Source organism: Lissotriton vulgaris, chromosome 6 (genome assembly GCF_964263255.1).
Source record: "Lissotriton vulgaris chromosome 6, aLisVul1.2, whole genome shotgun sequence".
NCBI classification, from domain to species: Eukaryota; Metazoa; Chordata; class Amphibia; order Caudata; family Salamandridae; genus Lissotriton; species Lissotriton vulgaris.
In genome coordinates this window covers 1,020,176,132-1,020,201,604 of record NC_141694.1, presented here as the reverse complement: position 1 = coordinate 1,020,201,604, position 25,473 = coordinate 1,020,176,132, and the positions used below count along the sequence as shown (strand labels likewise).

Below are 25,473 nucleotides of genomic sequence, written 5' to 3'. Positions count from 1 at the left end.
TGCTTGGTAGAAATCCAAAGCGATCTAAAAAGGGGCCAACATGTTTCTGCCTTACTGTGAAAAGTCACTGGCATTCGTCAGGGCCAAGCTCTTAACTGCTACTGCAAGGACACTATCGTATGTGCTGAAGTAATGAAAAAATATAAAGATAAGAGTGATCAATCAAGACCATCCTACCACATCTTCTTAGTATTGCTCTATTGATGCAATAGGTCTTTCCTGTATAAAAACAAGAAAAAGGAAAGAGAACATTGTAGACATTGCATATGTATCATCCTCGACATTGCATCTACGGTAAATACTATGTAGAAATCGCTATAGTCGTGCAAAACCAGTGATAATTCAAAATAACCTCAGACTGGACCATCACTGCTTTGTGATGGTCATATACACAGTGCATTGTATTGCGTCACCAAAAGATTAATTAATATACAAAAGTTTAACACTTACCCATCGGTGTGTGGGAAGTGAACCTCACCTCACCCGGCAACTGCTCGGACGAATAAGGCACCGCTCTAAACATGTAAAGACAATCTCTATGATAGATGCATGTCTTAAGGATACGACCTCAGTGTACTGTTAAAAAACCCACCTATTTTCTTATCTGTCCACAACATGTCCCCCACTGGTGTATTTGATGGCTACATTGAACGACTAGGGCATCTAACCCCCTTCAAGGTGAACAAGAAGGTGCTCCACAGTTGTGCCACTGCACCTACTTATGCCTCTGAAAACAGCTGAGTGATGTTGCTGTTTCAAACTAGTAAAAAAGTGTCAAATAATGTCCCCACCAGTTCTTATCTATTCCACAAGTGGAAGGGCCAAACTACAGCTACTTCGCCCCTTAAGTCTAAACAACCTAGTCCCGTCTTACCTGTCCGTCGGTACCTTGCGGCAGAATCACGAGCCGAAGGGGAGGCACCGACGGGCAGGTCGGGCGTCTATTTATAGCGCCGCTAAGTGTCTAATTGAGCTCAGCTGGTCCGCTCGGTTAACGCGCTGTGATTGCGCAGTGCAGAACAGCTACATCCATCGCATGCGCACAACCAGGCGGTCGTCGGGCGCGCATGCGCGAGAGAGAGTACGCCTGTTCGAGCGCACTGCGCATGCCTCCTAGCCATGTGTTTGCTCTCCTCTCTCGCCGAGTAGCGAGACACTGCCAAACAAGCATCGCGCTTGTGCAATAGACTCGGAATTCAGCACTGCTTACCGCGTTTATGCGGAAACAGTGAAAACACAATTTGTTATTAACCCAGGAAGCGCCGCGGCGCGATTGTCGTAGAAATGGGCAAAAACCATTTTTAAATAATGCCAGTAAACGGCAATGTTAGTTAAATAAGAACCACCAGTTATTTACCATCACAGGTAGCGTGAATGTGCGCTGCATGTCTGAAGTCAGCAGTCACTAGGTGTAAACTAAGGAAATAGACGAAGTCAAGAAATCCAGCATCCCTGGACATCTAAACGCTATCATAGAGTATTGATTAATGGTGGGAGATATAGATTGTGATCAATGTTAAATATAGGCTCAAGGTACCTACTGTCTAGGGAAATGAGGAGATGAGTGAAGGATGTGCAAATTTAGAACCTGAAAAGTAGTATGCAAAGCGCCTGGTGTAAGCGCCGCGATATGCCAGTAAACACACCATATTGCGATAACAAAGAGTACCCAATGGCAAAATGTTACACTAGATAGATAGCCATGGAATGCTGTCGTTCATTCCATTGACATCAGATTTCAATCTGTAAATCCAGCGTTGCTCCTTAACAAAAAGGAAGTGAGAGACATCAGTAATATGTGACGGGATGTATGGCTTTTCCAGCACTATCCAGAACAAATCCTCAACTTTGTGATTCGCTTCTAGGAAGTGATTGGTGAGACCTGTAGATTGCTTCCTACATCGGATTGTGCTTTTATGTTCGCTAATGCGAGACTTGATCATCCGCGTTGTATGACCTACATACTGCTTCTTGCAGGGGCAAGTGATCAGATATATCAGTTTTTCTGAATTGCAGTTTGTGTGTCTTGTGAGTCTCCAGGGTCTATTAGTGCCGATGTCTATTAACAAGGTCTTGCGTGTCTGTGGACAGGCAGCACAATTCCCACAAGGCTGATGACCTTGTACTGGATTGCTGTTCCAGAGGGTGTTGGTGATTTGTTTCATCTCGCTGCACGGTCTAGTGTGCACCAAATTGTCCCGAATGGATGGTCCTCTTTTAAATGCAAACAGAGGACGAGGTATTATCCCTGCTGCTGTATTTAAAATTTTCCAATGCTTAAGTATGATTTTCTTCACTTGGTTGGAGGTTGTGGTGAAAGTTTGGACCATGGTCATCTGATCTCTTGTAGTCTCTGACCTCTTATGTTGCAAAAGTGCCTCCCGGTTATTGTTGAAGGCTCTCTTCCGCGCTCGGCGTATTAGATGGTTGGGATAATGCCGATCTTTCAGGTTGAGTGCCAGTTCTTTAGCATGCTGTTCGTATAAGGTGTTAGACGAACAATTCCGTCTTAGCCTGAGAAATTGGCCTACAGGTAAATTCTCGCGGAGTGATTGAGGATGAAAGCTCTGGAATGACAGAAGCGAATTGCGTACCATTGGTTTCTTGAAAAGTTCACTTTGTAGGCCCCCCTCTGCCGGAAAGATCTGGAGGTCTAGGTACGCCAATTTGTCTTTGCTGCTCTCCATGGTAAACTTAAGAAACTGATTCCTGGAGTTTAACCATGTGTGAAAGGCCGATACCTCCGTTAACGTCCCTCTCCAGATCACCAGGATGTCATCGATGTATCGTTTCCACAGTACCACCTGATGGATGAAGGGGTTACTGTGGTTCAATACATGATCTAGTTCGAATTGATGCATGTATAGGTTTGCCAAACTAGGCGCAAAGACACTCCCCATTGAGGTCCCTGAGACCTGAAGGTAGAGATCGTTTTGGTACTGGAAAATTTTTTCCATCATGGCGATCCTTGCGCACTCCATAATGAAGGCAACCGGTGTTATAGTGTCCATTTGTTTAGCCTCTAGGAGGCTCCTGATGCAATCCAATGTTTCTTGTTGCGGTATTGATGTATACAACGATTCGACGTCGAAGCTCACCAATAGGTCTGTCTCGACGTTGAACTCAGCATCAGCCAATAGTCTGAGCACATCACCAGTGTCCTGGAGGTACGTTGGTGTTTCCTTCACGATGGGTTTCAGGAAAAAATCCACGAAAGTGGATAAAGGCTCCAGTAACGAACCTATGCCCGAAATAATGGGCCTTCCAGGAGGCGGTCTTTGGGCCTTATGTATTTTTGGAAGGCAGTAGAAGTAAGGAATGACTGGATGTGTTGTAATTAGATATCTTGCTTCATGGGGAGTAATCCAGCCTTCTGCTGTTCCTTCTTCTACCAGACTCTTGATGTCATTCGAGATTCTGGGAGTAGGATCTTCATCCAGGCGACGGTAGGATTTGGTGTCACTAAGTTGTCTTTGGCATTCTTGTTGGTAAACTATAGTATCCTGTAGCACTATAGCTCCGCCCTTATCAGCCGGCTTGATGGTAAGAGATCTATCATTTGACAAAGTAGAAAGTGCTGATTTCTCCAAATTGGACATGTTATGAAAAGTCTTTCGTCGTTGTTCGGTATTCATAACCTCGTGCGTCACTGCTTGCTCAAAGGCTAGGACATTTGGTGGTACTTGTTGACTCAGAGGTGTGAATGTCGATTTAGGTCTAAGGCCGGTGTTCTGTTCACCTTGGTCGAGCATATTAGCCTCATTCGTGTTGGAACTAGATGTTTTGAAAAAGAAATGCAAACGTATTTTCCTATAGAAGCTTTCAAGCTCGCACCTCAATTTAAACTGATCACCTGTGTTGGTGGGAACAAAGCTTAGCCCTTTGTTCAAAACAATGTTTTCAATTGGTGTAATGGTCCTCGAACTCAGGTTCACTACTAAGTCGCAGCTCCTGTTGTTGGGCCTGTCTTGCTGGGCTGCGGAGCCCAATTCACAGTTTGTTGGCCTCTCCTTTTGCCGCGGTTCCTGCCTCGGCCCTGCCATAAAAAAGACTGGTCATAGTAGAATGACGGATTTGGAGGGTACATAGGCATAGGGTGACCCATAGGTGGGGGGCCCATTGCCCCAGGATGATAGTTCCATGGGCCTGGGGGCCACCACTGTCCCGGATTGGGGTACTGTTGTCCTCCCCGGCCTATACTTCCTACAACTCTAACTACTGTATCAACTACCACTTCTGGTACTCCTCCTGACACTGCCTCCGCATCTGCCTCATCTCACCCTGCCTTCCCACTTGTTTTTTCCTCGACTTCTCCGTCTGTTCGTCAGAGAGTGGCAAGCACTGTTTCTAGTCTTCTATATCCTTTGTTTGGAGCGGCAAGCCCGACTCATGCCCCTGAACACAAGCAGTTGCGTAGCCAACTGCCTGATTCTAGGGAGAAAGAAGTATTGGATCGTTTGGCACATAAATGGGTTACTGACCTGATAAGATATGAGCTAGAATCTGTTATGGATGTCTTCCATCAATGGGAAGCATCAAAGCAGAGGTACGTTTTCGAGAAAATGTGTGTTTTTCTATGCGAAGATTTAGAGGAGAATGATTTGGACTCTAACCCGCCCGAGTTGAGCCATGTACGGTTCGAATTTTAAAGGGTACAATTGTGAGTTCAGATGTTAGGAAAGCCGTTGCAACGTTGTTATCACTTAGGACTGAAGGTGTTTCCAAGTCGTTGTTTGATTATGATTCCTCTGTCAAGAAGAAGGGAAGACAATACCCTATGAGAGAGGTTCCCCCAGTTTGGAGAGATGGGGACGCGAATGCTAACCCTAATATTCTGCCACATTTTCAGCGTGTGTGGGTACATGTCCCATGGAAGCGAGCTGAAGTATTAGCCCTTAAACAGACATTGCCTGATCCCCGTAAAAATCCTGCAGGGTATTACAAGGAATTGTCGCAAACTGCAGGTTCATGCATTATGAATTTAGCCGATATTGATATGTTATTTGGGAATGTTGTTCCACAGCCTTTATGGGGAAAGATTCGTCATACAGACCATAATCAGGAATTAGGCGTCTCATGGGCTAATATTGCTGCTGCAGATGCCCTACAAATTGGTGGTGCTAAACCTGAGCCTTTTTGGTAGCAGAACTCCCTGGTAGGATCATTGATTACATGAAAACTATAATGCCTGCGATGCGTGTAAATTGGGATAAGTTGTCTGCGTGTAAGCAGAAGAAAGATGAAACGGTGTCTGATTTCTTCACCAGGTTTGAAGAAACGTTTGTCGACCACAGTGGTCAAGATATGAGCACAGAAGATGGTCAGCGACTGTTCGTCGATAAATTCGTGCACAATCTACTTCCAGATTTGTGTAAGAAGTTGAAGGATTCAGAGAGTTCATGGGCAGTTTCACAGATATTGGCTACTGCGCAATATTATGAAAATAGAGACAAAGATGAGAAAGATAGAGCAGAAAAGAAAACTAAAGAGTTAAAAACGAAGGTCCTGTTACAGCAAGCATACCCGCCACGTGGTGGTAGTGGCCAGAATAATGGCGGTCAGAATAACTATCAGAATAATTATCAGCAACATCAACAGTTTCAAAAGCCAAGAGTAGAGTATACTCAGCCACGCGTTCCTGTGGGTCCCAATCAGTGTTCGTATTGCAAGGAAGAGGGTCATTTTAAGTATAGTTGCCCTATCCTGTTACAGCGCGCAAATGGTGTGTCAAACACAAGAGGTAGAGGTGTTCAGCAAACACCTAGAGGTAGAGGACGCGGAAACGTCCATCAGAATGCACGCTCCCTTCCGCCTCAGGATTCTATGAATAGGTTTGATCAGCAGAATAACGCATCTGGTAGGACAGCTCAGTACTATGCTGATGATTACTATGCAGAAGATGAGTATATGGAAGGTAATGATTGCTAGGACAGCCATAGACAAAGAGAGGGAGTTGTTTCAGTTCCAGTAGATCAGAGTGGACCATACGTTGAGGTGATTACATCAGGTGTGTCAGAACCTTTTCTGTTGGATACTGGTGCTACAAAGAGTTCTATGATGCACTCAAAACTCCCTGCCGCACCTTTGTCTGGCGAAATTAATGTTTCTGTAGGTTTTTCTGGCGCCCCAGTTATGAACCCGATTTCATGTCCTATGTCCCTGTCTGTTGGTCCTTGTGAATTCGAAGCACCCCTTATTCTAACAACAGGTTGTGGTGAAAACTTGTTGGGATTGGACCTGTTAAAAAGATTGTATGCGACTTTGTACTGTTCTCCTTCGGGAGTACAACTTACACTAGGTAAGAAAGTGGTTTCTCCAATGTATTTGTCGAGGGATAAAATTCCGACAGAATTGCTGTCTCTACCTAATATTCTTTGGGCTACTGGTCCTAACGATGTGGGTCTCTTGGAAATACCACCATATGTTGTGACATTAAAAGCTAATGTTAGGATGCCACGAATTCCCCAATACAAAATTTCTAGTGAAGGTGAAAAAGCATTGTTAGCGATCATTTACGATCTGATTGAAAAAGATGTGATTGAAGAGACAAGAGGCAACGTTTGCAATAGTCCTGTCCTGCCTGTTTTGAAACGAACTGATCCCTCTCAGCCACCTGTGTACAGATTTGTGATTGACCTTAGAGAGGTGAATAAAATAGTAGTGCCACAATTTCCAGTTGTTCCTGACATTACTGCCCTATTGACTATGATTCCAGCCTCTGCAACCTGGTTTTCGGTGATTGACTTGAAGAATGCTTTCTTCAGCATCCCAATTGCTGAAGAAAGTAGGGATATTTTTGGCTTCAGTTTAGGAGGACGAAGCTTCCGCTTTAAACGCGCTCCCCAGGGCTACTGCGAAAGTCCATCGATATATAGTCAAGCTTTAAAAACACAGCTTGACATGATTGTTTTACCTGAAGGCGCTACCCTCATTCAGTATGTCTATGACTTACTTGTTGCTGCAGATTCTGAGGAAATCTGTAAAGAAGCCACGTTGTCTGTGTTGCGTCATTTGTGTGATCTGCATCACAAAGTGTCTCCCTCAAAATTACAATATTGTCGACAAGAAGTGACCTACTTAGGTCATCTCTTTTTGAAGGAGGGAAGGAAACTGACCCCAGAAAGAATCCAGGCAATAGCAAAATTAAGTGTGCCAAGAACACAGAGAGAAGTGCGTGCTTTCTTGGGTATTACATCGTACTGTAGACAGTGGATTCCAAATTTTTCTTTACTGGCCAACCCTTGGTGGCATTAACGTGTAAAGATACACCCAATCCTGTGCCTTGGTCTGAAGAGTGCCAGAAAAGTTTTTCTGAATTGCGCACAGCATTATGTTCGGCTCCTGTGTTGGGTACCCCCAACTACAGTAAGCCCTTTACATTGTACGTCCATGAGAAAGAAGGTTGTGCATCATCAGTGTTGACACAGTTGTTTGGAGACAAGCACCGTCCATGTGCATATTTTTCGTCGACTTTGGATCCAGTAGCTAAAGCATTGCCAAGTTGTTTAAGAGCAACAGCAGCAGCAGCTGTTTCTATTCGACAGTCTGCTGGTTTAGTGATGAATAACACGTTAGTGGTCATGGTTCCACATGCAGTGGACACATTATTGAACAGAACCAAGACACAGCACTTAACTAGTGCTCGATTGTCAGGTTACGAACTAACTTTGTTAGCGAGCCATGTGCACATCAAAAGATGCAGCACATTAAACCCAGCCACGTTGTTGCCAATTCCAGTTGAGGCAGAGAATGCTGAAGAACAGCATGATTGTTTTCTTAGAACAGAAGAAGAGACGAAAGGGAGAATAGACCTCCAAGATACTCCTCTTGTTGAATGCGATGGTACCTTATGGGTGGATGGTTCATGCTTCAAGCTTACGAATGGTGACACGACTGCAGCATATGCTGTCACCACTTTGCATACAGTCGTTGAAACTGCACGTATTCCACATAACTCAGCTCAAGCAGCAGAATTGATTGCACTTACAAGGGCGTGTGTGTTGTCAAAAGGAATGAAAGTAAATGTGTACACTGACAGTCAGTATGCCTTCGGTATGGCTCATAGTTTTGGATGTCTGTGGCGTGAACGTGGGTTTCTGACTTCGCATGGAGCCAAGATCCAGCATGGTCAGTTGGTGAATGAGCTTCTTGAATCACTGACCTTGCCTCTACAAGTTGCGATTGTAAAATGTAGTGCTCACAAGAAGGTGACTGATGATGTTGGTCGCGGGAATGCATTTGCTGATGAAGTTGCAAAAGGAACAGCCAGGAAGGTGGCAAGCCGAATGTATGTTGCAGGTCCTGCAAGATGGGTTGATGATGTTGGAATGTGTGAGGACACGATAGAGAGTGTGAAATCGATCCAATCTGAGGCTACAGAGAAAGAGTTGAACACCTGGAGAGAAAGTATGGGTAGAATGGACGCAAATGGTTGTTGGGTTGAGTTGTCAGAGCATCAGAGATGGTTGCTACCCAATGCGTACGTGCTTGCAGTGGTGACAATGGCCCATGGAATGGCTCATATCAGCGTGAAAGGGATTTGTAAGTTGTTGGCTCGAGTATGGCAAAATGCTGGAATCCCTAAGTGTGCAGAGAACATGGTTAAAAATTGCATGGTATGTCTGAAACGCAATCCTGGTAGGGGAACCCCAACTCCAGCTGGTCATTTTGCACCTCCTACGTATCAGTTTGAGGTTTTGCAGCTAGATTTCATACACATGGAGAGGTGCAACAATTTAAAATACGTACTCGTTGTTGTCTGTGCCTTCTCAAGATGGGTAGAAGCATATCCCCTAAAGGACAATACTGCCTTGTCCACAGCGAAAGCCCTTGTGAAAGAGTTTTTCCCTAGATTTGGAATGCCTAGAATGATCTGGAGTGACAATGGGAGTGAATTTGTGAGTCAAGTGATGAAGAAAGTATGTGAAGGGCTAGGCATCCGACAGAAGTTCCATGCTGTAAACCACCCCCAATCAGCTGGATTAGTAGAATGCTACAACGGCACCCTAAAACTAAAGTTAGCCAAGATTCAAGCGAGCACTGGTCTTAAATGGCCTGACGCTCTGCCCTTAGCACTCCTATCCACCAGAATGACCGTACATTCCAGGGTGAAACTTAGTCCCTATGAAATTGTTTTCGGCCGTCCGGCCAACATATGGGGGGTGCCAAGACCCACCAAGTTCAGTGAAATTGAACACCCTGTTTTGCTTGACTATTTGTACGAATTGACGGCTAAATTGCAGGTCCATGACTCTTTGCCTCCGGTCTCTGAAGCTCCAGGCCATCAAATCGATCCTGGATCCTGGGTGTTGGTGAAAAACGTTCAGCGAACAAAGAATGAACAGCCCAGGTCGACCGGCCCACACCTCGTCCTTCTTTCCACAAGATCAGCCGTTCGTGTGGAAGGAAAGAAGAACTGGATCCACGGGATCCACTGCAAACGGATCCCCTTGCCTTTGCCCTATGACCGGTGGGTCCAGGAGGGTGTCGCCGACTCAGAGACTGAATCTGTGCCACGGTTCCTACCTTTCAGTGATGCTCGTGTGAAAGGAACAATTACAGAACAAGAGAGTGACAATATTTTGCAACCAGCCGTACCATCATCAGCCCGATTGGACACTACAGAACCTGAAGTCTTGTTTCAAGACCATACAATACCAGGACAACAACGGTATAATCTGAGGCCAAGAAAAACGAACTAATAAAAATGAACTAATAAAAGTTTTTCTTTCCCCCAAGTACTATTTTTGAAAGCGCAGCTCTCCCATCTGAGAAACTTGCTTATTTTTGTTTTTTCGAACCGCCATCCGGGTTCCGGTGCTAGGGCCGCGATTGCCCAAAGTCTTTGGGGTGCAGCTGGCGACGTTAGGTCGACAGTTCTGGTTGGTCTAAGGGAGTTGCCCTAAATCAACAGAAGCATTCCTTAGCAGAATCAACCTCCCATCGCGGGCAGCATTGTAGAGAGGATGGAGTTTTTCAAAATGGAGAGAGCTGCCAAAGCTGTGAACTTTAAAACAAGAATATGTGGATTGATGACAAAGAAACGTTTTTTATTATTATGCATTTTCCTGTTATTAAGTGCAATGATGTTTTTAATAGGATATGTACTGTTTTCTTTACAAGTGACCTTTGCACCGACTACATCGCCCATACCTCCTCCTACTGTCTCTGCACATTCTTTTCAACCCCTTCCTGAACATGAGTCAGCTAGGAGATTAGAGTTTATTAATAACTCCTTCATTCAGCTCTTGCACCAACACCAACTAGTAATGAACACGACTAACTGTTGGCTGTGTGGTCTTATGCCTCACACAACGGATAAAGGTATCCCTTACCTTGTCCTGCCATTCAGTCACAATGGCAAGAATCCCAAAGCTCAGTTAGGGAAGAGTGTCTGTACTGAAACATATGTTTTTTCATCTCAGACTTCCCCTTCGTTTTTAGCAGCTATGGGTGCCTATTTCATCTGCCATGATAGAGCCTATACATGGTTGCCCCCTGACTTTTTGGGCACATGTTTTGTTTCGTTCCTGTTGCCTCCCACCTACACAGAAGCGGCAGATTACCATAAGACAAGGATAGTTAGAGGTGTCTTGAATAATGAAGACACTGCAGGACAAGAATTTGGGGATTTCGCAAAGGGTTTTCTGCCGTTCTGGGGACCGATGGTTAACAGCAGAAACATAAGGCAATTAGCAAGGGTGGTTGAATCCACCGTAATTGAAACTGCTGGTGCCCTTAGTAACTTCACTGCTGAGCTCCAATCAGATTGTCTTATGACCCTTCAGAACAGGGTCGCATTAGATGTCATACTTGCAGACTGAGGTGGGGTATGTAAACTGATCCAATCGAGTTGCTGTGTCTTTATTCCAGATAACGCTCCAACAGTGTACCAGGCCATCTCCAAACTGCATAAAATTTCCGAATCTATTCATATGGATAAAGGGGATTAGTCTTTTATGGGATGGTTCTGGGAACTGTTATCCGGCTGGGGATGGAAAATTCTGATGGTCATTGGGATGGTCTTAGCCATTCTTTTCCTGTTTTGTCTGTGCGTGCAGTGCGCTCCTGCAATATGTGGCCTCTGTGTTACATCATGTGTAAGGAAGCCTGTGTCAAAAGACGAACTATGTACCAGAATGATGTTACAGCAACATCTCAATGACTTTAGGACTCAAATTAGCATGAGATTAGGTTAAATTGCCTATGTAAGGGCAAAAGGAGGGTTTTTAGTTCTGAAAATTCTGGACTCGTGCAACAAACTTTGTCATAGCATGACGATTTTTATATCAAAAGACCGATAATGGCTAGTACACCATGTACAAGCATTTGCGTCATATTCGAGAGGCGATTTCACCTCTAATTCGCCATTCTCGTCCTGAACCCTTGGCTTCCATTTTATGCTTGGCAGCCATTTTGTGAGTTGCCCTTCACATAGGCTTGTAACTACAGCTGAATTCGATATCAAAGGACACATACACCTTAATTGACTTTTCTGTGACCTGGGCAAGCTGGAACCATTGCCCAGAGCCAAACCTGTTTGGTCAGTTCTCTCCCAGTGGCCGAACGAGATAGCATCAAAGCACAACAGGCCATAAACTGTTCCCATCGCACACACACCCCCGCCCAAATCTTGCTCACACCTGTCCCTGCTCTTTTCTCTTCTTTTGCTTTATGGTGAGGAGGAGCCCGGTTTTATTGAGGGTACACCGATATCTGATGGAAATGTTGGGCCTTGCCGGGTAATTTATCACGAACTGGACACACTGAAATGTGGACTTGTCATCATGACTCTGCTTTTTCTTTGTAGTGAAAATATGTGAATAGCTCACTGTAAATCCAAGAATGTTTGCACTGTAAATCTAAGAATGTTTGCCTGAAGCTTAATATTCTGTATAAAAAGAGAAGCCTGGCTCTGTAATGTTGAGCAGTCTCCTGAGAATATACACACCATGTTGTTGTACTTCTAGGACGCTTGTTACTTGGTTGCAGCCAATAAATTCGATCTTTGACTTCACCTAGAAGACTCGTGTTTCTGTGGTCTGAATCAGGAAAGTACTCGAGGTCTTTGGGTATTGCCCCTGACACCGCTGGGTTACCGGATCAGTACCGGTTCTGAAAAACCCAGTACCTCAAATCCCCACCCAATACGATCCCCAGGCCTTCACCTTTGCCCCAATTATCCTCCAATTTGGAAATAAATTTTGAAAGTGCTACAAAATTCTTATTTGGAATAGAGATTGTTATAGAAATTTATTAAGAAAAAAGTGACTTGACGCTTATATTTAATGACTTGTATATTGGGGTTATTGGTATTTATGTTCTTAAAGCTCCCCCCAGCCATTATACTGAACCTGACAAACAGGCCTCCTATTGCCCGGCCAAAATGTGACTTGGAGGTCACTATACTAAAGCAATGGAACCCATCTATATGTAAATCGTGCGGCGCCCATGTTTCTTGATACATTACTTTATCATACGTGGAAATTAAGTGTAGCCAGTCTTTGTCCGCTAGTCTTGGTTCAAGACCGGCAATATTCCAACTAAGTGTTTTAAGATCGCAATCATTGGTGCGCTGATTTGGGGTAGCACTTTTTGGCACATGGGTTAGGGTATTCATTTCTTCGACTAACCCACTCTGATTATGTATTCCATCATCATCTACCCCAAATTGCCCTGGGGGGTTATCAGCCCCCTGCCTGTCCAATACAATATTTGGTATGGAAATTTCTAATTTATCTTCTAGCGCAATTGTTGCTATTGCTGGGAACAATTCTTCTCCACCATTTTCCGTGATCACTTCGCCCATACACAAATCAGAAGAATTCTGGGTGGTAGAAATAGGTGTTACCTTGCGCTCTCAGTCTACACCCTCAAGGCCTTTTTGTGCATGGAGAATATCGAAGCGGTTATGAATAGGGACTTTAAAATGATTGTTATAGAAATCCCTGTACCACTTTCCCTGCGTTCTTTCTGAGTACATATTACCTTGGGCCATGGGCGGTGGCGGATAAAAATGTCTCAGATCTACTGATTGTATCCTACTCTCAGTATTTCCAGCCCTCCAGCCACAAATATGTTTTACCACCCGTCTATCTCTGAAATTCACTACGACGCAGTCCCCTTCTTGGTCTTTCTGTCTCTGCCCCACCCAACTTAGTCTGCGGACATGGAGAATTTCACTGTGTAAGGATGAAGGAATCGGCCTGTACCTATTCAGCCAATGGCTGACTTTGTTCTTTAATTCAAAGTAACTTTCTGGCTTACCCTCTTCTAAGTGTGGTACCCCTATTAAGGCCACAGTATATGGGAATGATTTAGGCGGCAAGTCGATACGTAAATGTTTGTTCGTTCGTCTTGCTCTGTCAGGTTGGTTCTTGCTCAAACCCTCATCTGCCCCTTTATCCCCAGTCTTCCCATGGGTATTACCAGTCTTTAATTCCCTAGTCTGGGCATCATTTGCTATCTCCGTTCTCTCTTCCCCTGATGTTACTAGGGGCTTGTTTGTTCAGTCAATATGCCCAGTGGTCGATCTTGTGGGCGGTTGCATACTTATGCCAGAGACAACTGTTGGGCTATTCATAATTCTCGGGGGGTTGGCTGGTGGCATGATATTTGGGGCCAATATTGGTTTTACAAACCTCGTCAACATCACATTATTTGACTGTGAGACTTCTTCTAATTTTACTAATTTCTCCCCTATGCCCTTTACCCTTTCAAGGAGAGGTAGCATGAGTGACTTGACCAGGTGTTCCATTTTTAACAAGAAACCCTCTACACATTTTGTATTTTCCAATGCCTGACTTACATGTTCTGTCGTAATAATATCAGGAACTATAGATTCCTGAGTAATTATTGGCGGGGTATAATCTATTGTAGTTATGGTCTGTACTGCTATACTTGCGCTCCTGGGTGCTTGAATCTTGCTTCCTCCCTTTCTAGTTGTAATTTTCGCCATATCTGCTCTACGTTTCCTGTTTAACTTTGGCTTATTAATAGGGATTTCCTTGCATGTTTTGGTTTTCCCCCCACAATTAGAAATATTTTTAGTTTTGGACCTAGTCCTGGGGAATGGGGTGCTATCGCTAACTACACTATCATCGCTCGTCTCACTGAATTCAGCCAGTTCTTCAACAGAGCCACTACTCTGTGCTAGTGGTATATCTAGCGTGGGAGTGGGGTAACCTTCATCAACAATTAACAAATTATTTTCCCCCTCTTGTGGTCTGACTTGATGTGGTGTACTAGATTTAGCTATCGCCCCCATGGATGAGCTTCTCTGGTATAGTGGTTCTAGTGACAAACGTCTCTCTGTTAGGGCAATTTCTTTTTCAAGGACGCTGGCAGCTCTAATTATAAAATTATCTAGTGTTCCCATGACACTACCCCCAACTCCTCCCTTTCTCCCTATGTCATTTCGTGTAGTCATTGGCTCGGACATAAACACATTAATGATGAGTATAATAGATGTCACAGGTAATACGTACGCTCCAATTGAAGTTAATAATGTGGCCCAGCCCAGTCCCGTACAGTCACGAACGGTCCCGCCCTTGTCCCGGGCTTCTCCCGGGACGCTCCCGCGACGCGGGGAGTGATGCAGATATTTAAGCGCCTCCTGGCGCGATTACCCCGTATGTGGCTTCCGGCCGCAAGGGCTCCTTAGGTTTGTAGTTTCTGCCCCTCGAGCTCCCCCAACACAGCCGCCGCACTGTTGTTGTAGGAATGCGGCGGCGGGGGTTGAGCGGGCACAGAAGCACAGGGCAGCGGTTCCGGTGCAAAGAGCGGGCTCTAGGTTTGAACGCCCTCAGGAAAGCAGGTAGGTTTCACAAGGTTCGCCGGTGATTCGAAAGATGTCCCCGCTCCACCGGGAGTGATGCGGATATTTAAGCGCCTCCTGGCGCGATTACCCCGTATGCGGCTTCTGGCCGCAAGGGCTGCTGGGGTTTGTAGTTTCTGCCCCTCGAGCTCCCCCCCACTCAGCGGCCGCACTGTTGTTGTAGAAATGCGACGGCGGGGGGTTAGCGGGCACAGCAGCACAGGGCAGCGGTTCCGGTGCAAAGAGCGGGCTCTAGGTTTGAACGCCCCCAGGAAAGCAGGGAGGTTTCACAAGGTTCGCCGGTGATTCGAAAGAGGACTTAATTGGACTCCGATCTCTGTGGGTAAGGTTGCCCACATCACCTGTGGACCAAAGAACCACCGCAAAAACATCCCCTTTGACCGCATCGCAACCAGAGCATCCTTGAGCATCTTTTCAACCTGCATCCCCAGCATCAGGACCACTCCATTATAGTCTAAAGCGGTCATGCTGTAAAGACGGGAAAGGGACTGGAAAATGCTCTAGTTTTCAAATCTACCCCATTGGCCCCTTAGATCTTAATCCTGTTCAATTTGGTCGCCCAAGCTGGGCTGGAGAATACAAACTAAACTTTGCAAACTTTTGGAAAGATTACAAACTTTATTTTGCCAAATGCTTGTTTGCAGTTGTAATTAAAAGTAATAAAATCATTATAAAGTAATCTCTAGATTCCTTCGTTCAGTTTTGGTCATCAAACATAAAAATTCATAAAAATACACTCTATAAATTGGTGTTGTGGTTCTTTCGTGTTGTGTGACTTTCTTATTTCATTGTTTGGTACTGTTAAATGCTTTACACCAAGTTTTTTGTTCAAGCCTTGCTGTTCGAAAACCATAGCTATCCAGGGTTGACTTTAAGGTTGTTCAAACAAGCCTGACTGGACTCAAAGATTTTGCGAGTGTATTCTATGGTAAGGCGCCACACACATATCATATAATACACCCATATCCTCACAGACACTAATACCAATGAAACACTGTTTTCCTTATAATATTATTGCCAAATCCTCATTGGTATTTGGTATGTAATTTGTTAGCTGATTATTTTTGTTCATTCTAAGATCTTTTTCTGCACTGGTACGTTTTGCTTTGAAAAAGCTGGAACTGGTACCTTCAAAATATCATGGAAAATTTCTTGGCATCATTTACCATTTTGTTTTGTAACTATTTGTCAATTTCTTTTTGTTGGGTTAAAAAGTTGCACTCGTGTCCACTATTGCTATTTATTACTTATTTTGTGATCGCTCTCAGTGTATGCAGCGTGTTTTCCTACCTGAATTTGTATCGCTTGATTAATTTTTGAGTCTTTTTTATTGAAAGAAATTAATATAAATCAATTAACTAATGTTTTGGTCATGTGTATATAAAATATTTACTGAATGTGTTACACGCAAGGTCTTTTTTTTAATGTTCTCGATATCTGTCAGGCAGCAACATGTGCTTACCCGTTTGCAAAGCGCTACTGCCTGGACAGTCCGGTCCAGCGAGATGGGCATTTTGTCTGTTTTCTCCTGTAGGATTTTCTAGTCTAATCCGCGTGGCTAGAAGTCTCCTATCTGATGAACAAGTTATTTACCTTTGGTAACACCTTATCTGATAGAGACTCCATCTATCCCCAGATTCCTTATCGACCCACCATTATTTCCTGCTCTGCAAATGGATTTCAGAGAAAAGGGTTGGTTCCCTTTGAAGGGCCCTTGTTTTAACCCACCAGTGTTTATTGTTCTTTGTGGCTCCACGCTTCTGGCATGGAAAGCTGCGAAAAGAAACTGCTCTCTGTGTGCTGGAGTGACGCCTATATAGCCACCGCACACGTCACTTCCGGCGCAGACGACAAAGCTACACAGAGCCGAATAATGCCACCACTGGTTCTCGGGGGGTCCTGGTCACAAACAAAATGGCCAGCTCCAGTCTGATGCCTGGGGATTATTCTAAGGTAAGGAATATGCGGCTAGACTACATGAGGCATTGCTGAAGGTAAGTAACTTGTTCATTTCTTTAAAAAGCCAAGATATTACAAATATTATAAATGCCTCCATCCAACGAAAGAAAGCTCCTAGTGGCCTAATACAAGCTGTCATCACTCAGATAAAAAAAAAAACTCTCCTAATAGCAAAATATAGACTCATTCTGAACCTCCCATTCATAAGCGACATCTTGGAAATGAGTGTGACATTTCAACAGCAAATATTAGTAAAGTCAAATAATAATCTTCCTGACCGGCATTTGGGTTCAGACTGGAAGGGGCGAGATCAGTAGTCCTACAAAATGTCTTCTGGGACAAGGTTGTACTAAATTATTACGTACTCCCCCTCTCCTTTTTATCTATCGTTGTCCCTTCTCTTTTTGTATACCTGTCTCTTTATCTTTTTTCATCCTCATGCTTCTCTTTCATGCTGTCTCAATCCATCCCCCAATTACAAGTTGCCTTTTGCTGCATATGTTTGTTTAGTAGTGATTGGATGCTTCAGACAGTCAATAATTTTTTTAACTAAAGCCCCTGGCCAACCCCTTCCTCCCCCACAACCAATCCCTCCCCTTCCCCATTCGCCCCCACCTATTAAAATGGTTGCAAAATTGTTGTTCCACCCTGAACATTGTTCTATTGCCTATGATTCTTTTCAGTTGCAGCACATTGATGTTAAAGCAGTTTATTGGGATTAGAAATATGTTCTATTGATTATTTCCAGATCAAAGTTTTGACATCCCAGATAGAACTTTTCACTCAATGGATACAACCTGGCGACTCTCATCCTATGAATCTATGACTGATGTGAAAGAGCTCATTCCAGAATTTTTTTACCTGCCAGAGTTTCTGAATAATAGAGAAGGTATGTAAGATCTGTTTTCTCACAATCCAGTAAAAAAAAAGACTTGACTACAATTAATTTGTTTTTTTATTTTCAAGTGCATAGCGAGATTAACTATTTTGCTTTTCATAGACTATATAATGTGTTCTGTTGAAATAAGAGGAAAGTCTACCTATGCTGAATATCTTGGGAAAAATAACGGATCATAATCCATTGATAAATAATTTACACTGGGGCAAGAAGACCATCAGCAATCCCCATATGGAAACTGTGAGAAACTGGCTTTGTATATGATGCACACTTATGTAAGAGGGCACCTTGCACCAATCCATTTAACCCTTATGGTGATGTTAGCAGTCTTAGACAACCTTAGAAAGCTCTCTAAGTGGTAGCTGTGAAGTGCACCCTTCAGGCTTAGCCTAGAAGGAGTGAAAAGCATCTTGTTTTACCAGAACATAATCTTATTAGTATAGAGTAATTGAAAAATAACAACACAGTGTATTTATAAAAAGATGTATTTATTATAAAACACTCACTAACACATACAGATATCTGCTAGCCGGAGATCTGTACAATGCACACAATACTTTTCAACAGAAACAGGTGAGAAGCACGGGTACACAGTGGTCGCCAAGGGGAGACCAAACCATATACTAAAATAGTGGTATGTGAACCACGACTCAAGTCAGAACTATACCCAGAAAAAGTAGAAATGCCGGGGACATAAAGAACCACAAGAGGTAATTAACCAGGACTCCCACGGAGGCCATGGGCAGAGTGGGAACACGACCGCTGGCTCAATAAAAGTCAATGGGTAAGTCGTGGTTGCAGTTTTAAAGAAAAAGGACCCTTCCCTGTGGACCCTGAAGAAACCCTGTGGAAGACAGAAGGTTGGAGAATCCCCCCACCCGTGAATACCCCAGAAACCAGGATACCTACACCAGGGAAGCCGCATGCATAGATGTGAAGTAGCGTTGGAAACCGCAGTCAAACTCAATGGGAGACTTCAGGAAGATGCTGCTGGAGAAGGTGAAAGTGTCTGGTGGAACCCAAAGGTGGATTGAAGGTGAAAAGTACCTGCAAGCAAAAGGGCCATAGTCTGTGCATCTCAGGAGTGACCAGGAGGCACAGAAGACGAATGGCCACCGATGTCCGGAGCTGCTGGGGAGATGACGGTGACCTAGGAGCTGCAGCTGTGAGGACCATGCAATGCTGTGGAAGACCAGGAGCCGTTCACGTGCTGTCCCACATCAGATGTCAAGAGTTGAGGAGTTGGTGTTCGTAGGGAGCATGAACAAGCCTTGGCAACTGCAGACAACGTGGAAAGTGAAAAAGGTGCAGTGTCGGGACCAGAATGGTCCAAGTGACTCACCACAAGCTGGGGAGTCAGGGCAGGCCCGAGCAATCGGGTTAGCCCACATGAATCATAGAAGACCCTCAAGAGGACTCACAGGCCGGAGGCACTGGAGTTGCGAAAGGACCCCGAGCAGGTCATCAAAGATGCAGGCCCACTGTGCAAGTGATGCTGTGAGGACGACAATCTTTTTTTTTTTTTCAAACTTTTATTTATAGTTTTCAAATTACATCTCTCATTGTAATACAACCAAACATTGTCACAGTGAATCAGTACGCCATCATATTAAACCAACCCCCTCCATGGCCAGCATACATGATATCATTCGGTAAACGTGTAAAGGCATCACAGATCATAGATCACAGGATAAGTAACACTTGGCACTTAACTTTACAGTCGAGGTATTGACAAACAAATAAGCAAACTTTGTCCGGGGTACTTACGTTGTCTAGTTTCCCACAACAGGAATCCTACATGGAGTGTGAAGATTCACCATCAGCCTCCGTATCACCCTGCAATAGAACATACTCCTGGAGGGGCCCCCAAATATCCTTGGGCTTGGAGGGTAATGGTAGCAACTCCGCATATGTAGTATTTTGCTCCTGGCTGTATAGTAGGTTAGCCATCCATTCCTTAAACTTGGGAGCTCAACCCCTACCCCACCTACAGGCCACTCTTCTCTTAGCCAGAAGTAATGATAGTGCAACAACCTTTCTGTGTGAAGTGGGTAGCTGCGCTGTATGCCCTAGTAAAGTGAGTAAAGGATCCCTCTCTAGGACACTGCCTATCATGCTATCTAGCACCGTCAACACTTGCTCCTAGTAATCCTGTATGGCTGGGGGGGCTCCCATGCTAGGTGAAGAAAGCCTGCCCCCGGTTGCCTGCACCGGTCACACCTATCCGTATCAGTTAGTTTAAACCTGAGTTTCTTTGCCGGTGTATAATATAGCCTATGTAAATACTTATAATGTATAATGCGCAACCTACTGCTGGCCGAGATCTGTGCTGTTTGCCTACAACAATATTGCCATTGAGCATCTGTAATGTCTCGCCCTAGTTACTCACCCCAGTGTGTCCGGGAGCCACTATGTAGTCCTGGTCTGTTCTCGCTTATGCTACTATATAAGCCTGACACTAAATGTTTCCTATTAACAGACCCTAACATTTGATGAAGCGGGAGGAGGTTTACTGGCTTGTGAGGGAAATCGGGGAGTATCGACCTCATCCCTTGTCTGAGACACACATAAAGAAATATATCTAGAGGCGTTTTTCGTATTCCCTGAAGAAGGTGCTCCATGGACCGGAACATCCCATCATGAAAGAGATCCATCCAGGTGGTTACATTTACACGTTTGCAAAGCTCCCGAAAGCCTTTTTCCTGTAAGAGTGAGAGGTCTGGGTGATAGGACAGCGGAAGGGGCGGGGAGTAAAGGAAAGGCGAATCAAGCAACACTTTGATCTGATGCCACGCATCCACTGTGCCCGATACAGTGGTGGGGGATGCCACCCTCGTGCTAACCGAGTCATATATCACTCCATTTAGGGGTATTGGTTCAGCCAACCAATACGCCACGGCTATTTGCAGCATATATCTAGGGGGTTCACCCAATAGTATGTGTAGTGCACCTGCGCACTCAGAAAATATAACTCAAAATCGGAGATGTCGAAGCCTCCCTGGTCATATGGCCTCGTCAGTATTGACCATTGAAGCCTCACCTGTCTCCTCCCCCTCCACACAGCAGCCTGAGTAGCTCAGTTCGCAATGTCTTAAAAAAAACACCCCGGGGCGTAGGGGATATTATGGAACAAGTAAAGGAACTGAAGGAGCACAACCATCTTAATCAGTGAGGTTCTACCGGTAAGAGAAAGAGGCAGCGATATCCAGTGTGTGACAATGGCAATTAGGCGTGTCATGACTGTGCCATAGTTTGCACTTATAGTTTCTTCTCTGTCTGTAGTGACTTGAATCCCGAGGTACCGTAGCTCTGACTCTCACCACTCTTTTGGGAAATCCAGCGGGAAGCACGATACCGCTGGTGTCGTGGGGAAAACCTGGGATTTTTCACAATTAACGCCTATTTCGGAAAGATAACCGAATCTCACAAAGTCGCGCAAAATGGGATTATTATTTTGTTGTGGATTTCTTACATAGAGTGTGATATCGTCTGCGTACATGTACACCAGTATTGGTCGCAGACAACAGCGGAAGGCTTTATCCTGGTGCTATTGTCACAGTCTACAAGCCAAGGGCTCCACTGCCAGAACAAAAAGAAGCAGGGACAGTGGGCACCCCTGTTGAGTGCCTCTAGATATCACAAGAGGACTAGACAAGTATCCATTTATTAACACTTTAGCAGTGGGGAGGCGATAATATAATTCGAGCCAGGCCATATACATCTCAGGGACGCCCATCCTCCGCAGCCCCCCAAACAAATAGTCCCACTCTACCGAGTCGAACGCTTTCGTGGAATCTAAAAAGACTGCAGCAAGTTCAAAGTCAGGCAGCACATTCTGGATGAGCGAGAGAAGGGTCCTAAGATTGTGAGATGTGACCCTACCAGGCACAAATCCTGACTGGTTAGGCAATGCAAGCTTGTCTAGCAACAGGGACAGGCGATTGGCCAGGACCTTCGCCAGAATTTTTGTGTCCCAGTTCATCAAAGACAACGGTCTATACGAGTCGCACAATTCAGGAGACTTTCCGGGTTTCAGCAGCGACTTGACTATCGCCTCTCTAATTGAGGATGGTAATATGCCCACTTCCAGTGATTCCTCATACACCTCTTTCAGCACCGGAGCCATGATATCAATGTATGTCTTATAGAATTCAGCCGGGAGGCCGTCTGACTCTGGCGCCTTTCCATTCTGAAGCCGCATAATTGCTTCCCTAATCTCATCGAGTTCAAATGGGATACTTAAAAATTTCCGCTGGGTATCTCCAAGCCACACAAGCGCTACATCCCCCAGGAACTCCTCTAAGTCAATGTCCCCCCCGTCTCTGAGACGTGTATAGTGTAGTATAGTGTGCAGTGATTGCCTCCCAGATACTCTGCGAGTCTCGATGTGGCCGCCTACCTGATTCCTGAATTTCTATAACATGCACACTGCCGCGAGGTTGCCTAGTAATGGTGGCTAGTACCTTCCCCGGCCTTTCACCTTCCCCATATGTACACGCTGTCCAGTATTTACCCCGAAATGTTGCCTCCCTATGCACAGCATTCTCATATTCAGTTAAAGTTGCACGAAACTCCTTCTGCACTTGTCCCACCTCCCCTCGCTCCATGCGCCTATCCATCTCCTTCAGGTCTCGTTTCAACCTCCATATCGTGTTTTTTCAATCCCGCAGAACCCCAAAGCTCTTAGACATACAATGCCCACGAATCGTGACCTTGAATGCTTCCCATATCATTTCAATATTATCAACAGATCCTTCATTCCGCACAAAAAAGTCTTTGATTTCGTCTCTTAACTCTGTGCGGAAGATCACATCCAACAAGGCCATGGGTTGTAGGCGCCAACACGGCCTAGGTCTATCATACCCTGGAGGTGAAAGGGAGACCTTAACTGGGCAGTGGTCAGAAAAAGTTCTAGCCAAATGCACGACACTTCGAATGGTCGGGCATAATCCTCTTGTTAGCAAGCAATAATCTATGCGCGCCCAAGCCCCTCTATGGGATGTAAAGTGTGTGCCCTCTTGTTGTAGGGGGTGCATGTGTCTCCAACTATCCACCAACCCACCTTCTGCCATGATGCCCAGCAATACTTCCTGCGCTTTTGTGTAGTGTTGAGGACCTGCATTGGACCTATCCACATGCGGATGAAGCGCAACATTAAAATCCCCCCCCCCCCCCCCGATAATGTGGGTCGAACCTACCGCCAAGATTTTACCCCATAAATACGTGAAGAATTCTGGCCCATAACAGTTAGCAATTGTGACCGTGTCCCGACCCAGGCGCCCCCACAGTATAAGATACCTCCCTTTCAAGTCCTCTAGGACTCCTAACCTCTCAAATCTTATATGTTTACTGAAAAGTATGACCGTTCCCTGGGCATAAGAGGAGGAGAATGAAAAAACACGGCAACTCGCCCTGCGACTTGCAAAGGTAATGGTGTTGCTCGGTGCTATATGTGTTTCTTGCAAGAGTGATATTTGGACCTGCTGCCTGTCCAGATAGGCAAGTACCTGTCTCCGCTTCCTCGGGTCTCCAAGACCCCAGACATTCCAGGATAGTACTCTTAGGGTTTGACTATCCTCCTGTGCCATGTAACCAAGCGGCTCCCACCTGACTCATGTGTGTAACAACAGACATATCAACAGCTGTGTGCGTAACCATATATCACTGATTAAGAAGATTTGTGCATTCATCTCACTGTGACAATCAAACTTCCCTTCCCTTCCTCCCTTCCCACTGAAGCATCCCAATCATGCCAGTAGTAAATGGCCCTCACCCCTCCCCAGCAACTCCCATCTGCCCAAGGAGACCAACCAGGTCTAACACATCCCCTTGTGACTCTAAATGGAGATGTTTGGAAACCATCACAACTTAATAGTAAAAAGTGGGGTTCTCCCAGTTGGGAAGTGCACCTTCGTAGCTCACGAAAATCTCTCGTCAGCCCACCCACCAGGTAAATATGACAGTGTCTTTGTCTGACTCAAGGGTGACCGACAGTACATTGTTACCTCAAGTCCCTTAGATTATCAATAGTGCAATGGTCGGGGATGCATGTCCGCTTAGCGTCCTATCCCATGCTCCCATGATGAAATCCGTGCATCGACCATATTTGTAAAGCATGTGGTGCAGTTCCATAGTTCGATAGAGCCATGCGCCTTGGTGTTCAGTCTTCCTCCTGCGACTGCGATCTTGGGGAGTCCTCCGGGTCCAGTTGCGATCTATTCCACCGCTTGAGGTGCTTCAGATAATCTTCCACCTGCTGTGGAGTAGGGAAGAATTTTTGTGACCCCTGATGGGTGATCCGAAGGCGGGTCGGGGAAAGCAGTGCATAGTCTATTTGAGCTTGTCTGAGTTTTTGTTTGACTCCTAGAAACTTGCGCCGCTCTTCCTGCACATGAAGCGTGAAATCCGGATACATGGTGAAAGGGGTGCCATCATACGTCAGCTGTTTTTTCTCCCTGGCAACTCGCAAGGCGGCATCTCTATCTCTATAGTTAAATAGGCGGGCAATTATAGGTCTAGGGGTGCTGTCCGGGGGCCGCCGTGGTCCCAGGGACCGATGTGCCCGCTCAACCACAAACTGAGAGGATAGCAGTTCTGTACCCACCACGGTTGTGAGTAAACGCTCTACGAACTCCTCCATTTTCCCTGTGTTTGTGCTCTCTGGTATACCAAAGATCCTTACGTTATTCCTCCTGCTTCGCGCCTCTATGTCCTCACTCTTCGCCGCAATGACCTTGAGCAGCTTGTCCATTTGCGCTGACACCTTTTTCATGGTACAAAAGGGGGTGGTGATGGACGGAGCATCTGAATCAATCAAACACTCACACCCAGTCAAAAGATCTGGGTTTAATCCATCACCGTTCTTTAGCCCACTCTGCCACCCCAGTTCAGACATGGCTATATGCAAATCAGTCTGACCCTGTGCCTCATGGGAACAGTCCAGCCCGAACTGCCAAGCCATTTCTTCCCTGGACCGGAAACAAGCTTCCGAGACCGGTTTCTGGCATTCCAGCCAAAAGCGGTACAAAAGGGGGTGGCAGAGTGGGCTAAAGAACGGTGATGGATTAAACCCAGATCTTTTGACTGGGTGTGAGTGTTTGATTGATTCAGATGCTCCGTCCATCACCACCCCCTTTTGTACCGCTTTTGGCCGCCATAAGTGTGGCAGGGTATGCTCAGACATGAGTCCCTTGCTCACTTTGCCACTGGATTCAAGCAAGCCGGGCTGAAGACGGCTGAAATGCCAGAAACCGGTCCTCGGAAGCTTGTTTCCGGTCCAGGGAAGACATGGCTTGGCAGTTCCGGCTGGACTGTTCCCATGAGGCACAGGGTCAGACTGATTTGCATATAGCCATGTCTGAACTGGGGTGGCAGAGTGGGCTAAAGAACGGTGATGGATTAAACCCAGATCTTTTGACTGGGTGTGAGTGTTAGATTGATTCAGATGCTCCGTCCATCACCACCCCCTTTTGTACCGCTTTTGGCCGCCATAAGTGTTGCAGGGTATGCTCAGACGTGAGTCCCTTGCTCACTTTGCCACTGGATTCAAGCAAGCTGGGCTGAAGACGGCTGGAATGCCAGAAACCGGTCCTCGGAAGTTTGTTTCCGGTCCAGGGAAGACATGGCTTGGCAGTTCGGGCTGGACTGTTCCCATGAGGCACAGGGTCAGACTGATTTGCATATAGCCATGTCTGAACTGGGGTGGCAGAGTGGGCTAAAGAACGGTGATGGATTAAACCCAGATCTTTTGACTGGGTGTGAGTGTTTGATTGATTCAGAT

General features: G+C 45.4%; 1 protein-coding gene across 3 annotated transcripts in view; it reads left to right on the top strand.

Annotated features, from left to right (window-relative positions):
* LYST (lysosomal trafficking regulator) overlaps positions 1–25,473 on the top strand; it is a 4,348,576-nt gene that overhangs the window by 3,336,196 nt on the left and 986,907 nt on the right. For all 3 annotated transcript variants that reach the window (XM_086927077.1, XM_086927076.1, XM_086927078.1), the window contains one exon: positions 17,544–17,684. In XM_086927077.1, the coding sequence (XP_086783203.1) occupies positions 17,544–17,684 (141 nt within the window). The remainder of the gene's footprint in view (positions 1–17,543; positions 17,685–25,473) is intronic.